The 6,000-nt window shown below is 33.0% G+C and overlaps 1 protein-coding gene across 1 annotated transcript in view; it reads left to right on the top strand.

Moving 5' to 3' along the window:
* Positions 1-213: 213 nt before the first annotated feature.
* LOC118202472 (corticotropin-releasing hormone receptor 2-like) overlaps positions 214-6,000 on the top strand; it is a 438,714-nt gene continuing 432,927 nt past the window's right edge. The window contains exon 1 of the mRNA XM_085821190.1: positions 214-801. Coding sequence (XP_085677316.1) covers positions 657-801 — 145 coding nt within the window. The 5' untranslated portion in view covers positions 214-656. The remainder of the gene's footprint in view (positions 802-6,000) is intronic.

Genomic DNA, 6,000 nt, shown 5'->3' with positions numbered 1-6,000 from the left:
TTTTTAGAACTTATAAGGTTTTGAAAAGAATTGCCGAAGAAATTTTAAATGTGATGAATCCTCTATAATAATTTTTTACAATATTATTATAATCTTCATTAAAATATTATATATCCATTGTAAAACTGATAATACTTTAAAACACAACTTTAATGTTTTAATAAAAAGATAGGAATAATTCTAAAGGTAAAATTATTTTGAAATATTTTATTAGGAACCAAAAGAATGTACCACGATAAAATTTCTAACAAAACTCAATATTATGAATAACTTTACGAATATATTATAATTTTTATATATTAGCAAACTGAAAATAAAAAGCTTACGAATTATTCATTTCCACGTTAAAACTGAAAATCGTCTGCTGATAGAATTTTAGCATACAAATATTAAGTGAAATTTTTACGAAACATTCACTTTAAATTCAGCTTTATGGCATCCTAATCAAGAGTGTCAAATTCAAAGTTACATATACTTCCGTGAAAGAACGTTTACGTGCTCTTGGAAAGCAAATGGTGAACTGTTTTTTATAGAAGAAGCAAGAGCAAAGAAAGCAAGTTGGAGCTTTCGCTTCAGAAGTGAAAAACGATACATAGCATCCTGCTGAAAAGACTAATCAGTTTTTTTTCATGTGAATACAGTGAACGTGACAAAATATGGACAAAGCAAATATCACTGACATGACAAATAAAATGGATAACTCGAATCTCAGTATTCTACCATTTTCAGTTACTTACGATATGGAAAATGGTCCTTCAAATGAAATGGAATGCACTAAATACAACAGTACGCAGATGCAAGGTAAGTTTTTGTTTGTCTATGCACTAGTGCGATTAAATGTATTGTTATAACCTCTGTAATAGTTTTCTTCCAAAGATCTTTTAGCTGACCATAGTTTGAAAGCTAAAATTAACTTGAAAAATTTGTTATTATATGCTGTATCATATTATAAAATGTTTTAAACGTTTTGGGTATCATTATCGATGAATTTGAATGACTAATTCATATGCAACGATTCTACTTCGTCCAAGCTGGCAACTCGAAAACAGTCTGAATACATTTCCTTTTGCTCGCGCCGAAAAACACTAGTCGAATAGATTATTTCATTTAAGAAAAAAATGCAAAACCCCCTTCTTGCTCTTCTTTGTGTTCAATAAAATATGTCACGGGGTTTATAACTCAGTAATAACAAGGATGTGTATTATAACAATAATACATACTATATAGAACTGGAGAAACTAAGGAATAAACATTAAAAAAAATGTGAAAGCCTTCAGATTTTACATTACGCCCAAAGGGACGTTTGTTTAACGTTTTGTGTGTTACCCTTATTTATTAAATATCACGTTCCCCGCATTTAAACCATAAATTTCAATTCAACAGCAATATCGCAAAATAATTTCGAAATGAGCATCTTTAGTATTTTCGATGCACAGTCTCGCGCGCTGGAGATATTAAAAATGTTTTTTTTTTTCGTACAGTGTTGCCATTGCTAGTTTTGAAATCGTTAAGTTTCTTCTTCAAAAGTTCTTTAACTTCTGACAAAATATGAAATAGATAATAAAACAAATTCCAAATTCCAAATTTGGGCTTCCAGACGACCATATTTGCAGGAGGATTACGTTATTCAAAATTCGATGGCTCTGGGTATCGTTGTTTTATTCCAATGCGAGAAACCTAAGCACATTTCTGCAGATTCTTCATTATTTGATTTCTTTAAATGTAATACAGGGCTTTAATATTTGGTAACAACAATTTGAAAAGTGAACCGCCATTTATAGTGAACCAACTCAAAATGCCAAAACGAAAGTAATAGTCCTTTTGGGCAAATTGCCAAACTGGGCTAAAAAAGGGGGGCAGTTTCATAGCTCCCATTCCACTGGACAGATTGACGAAATTCGAATTGCGTTTTTTATGTCTCGAAAGCGCAACTTAGTATATGTATTATATTTATATATAGTATTGTTCTAATATAGGTATATTGACAAAAAATCGGACTTTTTCTGAAATGACATGCCAATTGTTTTCCATATTTCGATTCTACGAGTCAAAATACGCCTAAATATTAAATTTTGTAAAATTTGGTGCAAAATATACGGAGAAATGCAAAAATTTATCTTGGCGCACTCTTTTTAGTTTGCGCCAAGAATAATTCTCTTGGCGAAATTCTTAATTTATAGTAACCTATTTTCCTTTCCTTTGTACACGAGTTGAAAAAAGGTCACGTACATTACTTTCAAATAAACGTGAGCGTAAAGCACATTTGGCGTTATTATCGCTTATAATGAAGCTGCCAAATTTTGAAAAACGCCAAAATGTAAAATCACGTATATCTTTGGAAATTTTGAATAAAAAACTCTAATATTTTGCAGGTATGCCTAGAAGTTCATCTACTTTAAGGTGATGGTAATATTTTAGTAGGTTGTAATTCACAATTTTTTTAGAGAAATTTCCAAAAATCATTTAAAAATAATAATTTTTTAAAATGAACCATCAAAAAATGGGCGAATTATTAGTCCAAAGAGGCAATTTGCCTAGAAGGAATTTCGTTTTGGCATTTTGCTTTTGATTCACGATAAGCGTTGTTGCACTTTTCAAACTGTTGCTACCAAATATTGTCGCCGTGTATTATATTTAAAGAAATTAAATAATGAAGAATCTGCATGAATGTATGTATGTTTCTCACACTGTGAAAATAACGGTATATAGAGCCATCAAAATTTGAATAACGTAATCTTCATCAGAATATTGGCATGTGAAAGCCCTAATTTGAATTCAAAATTTGTTTTATTATCGATTTCATGTTTTATAACGCTTCAAAGAATTTTTAATTAACAAACTCAATGATTTTAAAGCGAGCAATGACATACGAAAAAACATTTTTATCTCCAGCTCGCGAGACTCTGTATCGGAAATTCTGAAGATATGCTCATTTTAAAATTATTGTGCGATATTGCTGTTGAATTGAACTTTATGCTTTAAGTGCGAAGAACATGATATTTAATAAATAAATTAACAGTCAAAAGTTTAAAAAACGCCCCTTTGGGCGTAATGTAAATCTGAAAGCTTTCAGATTTTGTGTGTGAATTTTTTTTTATTATTTTGCTTGTATTTGGATTAAGCTAAATTTTGAATTCTGGAAGAAGAAATCAAGTAAGTTTATAAGGTATTTCTCCCACTTCCCTAGCGTGCCTTCGTGGTGTAACGGTAGCACGATGGGCCGGTATTCCAGAGGTCCGTGGTTCGATTCCCGGCGAAAGCGGTTGCATATTTTTCACTCTCTGGCTTCCAGTAAACCTAATGACTCTACAGTGGCGCCCGAACTAAAAGGGTTGTGGATGATGATTCTCCGCACCCAGGATTTGGCGACTAGGTCCCCTAAAACCATAGTCGCCCTTTAAAAAGGGGAGTATATAAGGTAATTCTCCCACTTCCCTAGCGTGCCTTCGTGGTGTAACGGTAGCACGCTGGGCCGGTATTCCAGAGGTCCGCGGTTCGATTCCCGGCGAAGGCGTTGTTAATTTTTCATCTTGCCTCTTTCTAAAAAATACCTAATGTCTCTATAAGTTTAATAGAAAAGAGATATTAATAAATATATATCAAATTGAATTAACATGGAGGAGATAAACCTTTGAGAGCTAATTAAAAAAAAAAAAAAAAAAAAAAAAAAAAAAAAAAAAAAAAAAACACTACTTGTGCGATTTTTGTAAAACTTGGCAGTTTGGCATAATTTGAGTCGTCTAGAATCGAAATACGGAAAAAAATTGGCATGTCGTTTCAGAAAAAGTCCGATTTTGTGTTAAAATAGCTATATTAGAACAACGTTATATATAGATCTAATACAAATTCCAAGTCGCGCTGTCAAGACAGAAAAAACGCAAGTTGAATTTCGTCAATCAGCCCAGTAGAACGGAAGCTATAAAACTGCCCCATACAGATATAGAAATGCCCGATTTTTTTTCTGCGCAGTGTTCATTTGATTAGGGGGGGGAAACGTTTTTTGTTGAAAAGTGTAAATTTTTCCGATCAAGACCAAACCCAAAATCCTTCGTTTAGCCGTTTCATAAATTCTTATGCGAAGAAAAACCTAAGATATACTCGAAAAGTCCTTTTTCTTCATTACTGGTATTACAGAAACAAAAGATCTATTGTATTGAAGTTTCAATGCCGATTACTTCCGTACACATTAAACGGCTGGGGAAATTGAATCACTTAATCAAAATAAAATACACAGAACCGAATTTTTCGCAGACATTTTTTGACAACAGAGGATAAAAATAAAATCACTTTTTATTCAAATACAGTTCGCTGATTAAGACACAATAACACGTAGAATAAATACTAATTCAGAAGTCAAACAACAAAAATCAGCGTTAATTTACAAAATTTTCACAGGACTAGTTTCGATGGTTTTATCGAACCATCATCTTCAGCTGCAAAACCGCAAATGAACAAGATAGGAAATAATGTTTAGATAAGGTAAGAAAGCCTGGACAAGAATAAGCAAGTGGCGCCATCTGTTGGCGAAACCAGAAGTAAAACATAATTTCTCTAAAAGCCGAAGGCAAATTTGGATTGGAATTAGGATCGTTAACTAGAACAGAAAGATTTTTATGAATGTGAAATGCCTCTAGAAAATACAGTTCTCCAATGGAAGATGTTTTTTGAATAATTTTGGCAGCAGAAAAATTGAAAGTGTGATTTTCGGACCAACAATGTTGAGCAACAGATGACTTCTGTGTTTCCTTTTTTCTAACATATGCCTCATGTTCTTTGACGCGAAATTTTAAGGCTCTCTTAGTTTGGCCAATGTAAATTAAACCGCACTGGCAAGGAATCCTATAAATACCCCAGGAATTCATATCCGGAATGGGGTCCTTGAGTATAGAAGTTGGAATTTTATTGATGGGAGAGTAAACAACCCGAAAGTTAAATTTCTGCAAAATATGTGCAACTTTATAGCTAATTGATGGAAAGAAGGGAATGACAACAGAATTTTTATAATCTCCTAAAATAAGAGAGTGGCTTTTAGTGTGTTGAGATGAGAATTTTTTAACTGCTTGATTAATAATGTTGGGTGAAAAGCCCCTGTCAATAGCTATTGCTTTTAAATAATTTAGTTCTTCATCAAGGGCTAGTTTGGAGGAGCAAACTTGAAGAGCACGGAAAACATAGGAATAAAATGAAGCTAACTTTTGTTTAGTCGGATGACATGATTTAAAGTGTGGTGGAAGGCAAACCGATGAAGGTTTACGGTAAACTGTAGTACTGAAGTTGGATGTGTTACGTGTGACCAGAATGTCGAGAAACGGAAGAGAATTGCAAGTCTCAAGTTCAAAAGTGAACTGAATAGCAGGATCAATAGAATTCATTGTTGAAAGAACTCTATTTAAATCATCTTTATTACCTTCAAACAGGGTAAAAGTATCGTCTACGTAGCGGAACCATGCCGGGAAGTTTAAAGTTTCAAACAATTTTGATTCATAATAATGCATGTAGATATCAGCCAGGATGGGACTGAGGGGGCTTCCCATGGCTAATCCCTCAGTTTGCTTGTAATATTTATTTTGGAAAACAAAATGTGTTTGTTTCAAACAGAGTTGAGTGAGAGAAATTAGCTCATCAATTTCGATGCAAGAGAAATGAAATTCGCGAAGTCTGGTTTCTAGACATCTTAATGCACCCTCCACTGGGACATTGGTGAATAATGATTTTACATCAAAAGAAACCATGAGTAAATTACGAGGAGAAATGTTTTTAACCTTTTTTACAAACTCTATTCAATTTTTTATGGTGTAAATGTTATTGTCTAATAGAGTGGAAAATCTAGAAACTAAATATTTAGCTAATGGATACGAGGCAGTACCTAAATTTGATACAATAGGGCGGAAAGGAATACCACTTTTATGAATTTTGGGAAGGGCATATAATCTGGCACAATTCGCAACAGATGGGATAAGCGAATGTTTTAAGTTGCTTGAAATGATTTGCGAAGATTTG

The sequence above is a fragment of the Stegodyphus dumicola genome, chromosome 7 (assembly GCF_044657685.1).
Source record: "Stegodyphus dumicola isolate Sdum_Otavi_A_Nest chromosome 7, ASM4465768v1".
Lineage (NCBI taxonomy): Eukaryota > Metazoa > Arthropoda > Arachnida > Araneae > Eresidae > Stegodyphus > Stegodyphus dumicola.
The sequence above is the reverse complement of the archived record's forward strand: the minus strand, read 5'-3'. Positions and strand labels throughout refer to the sequence as shown.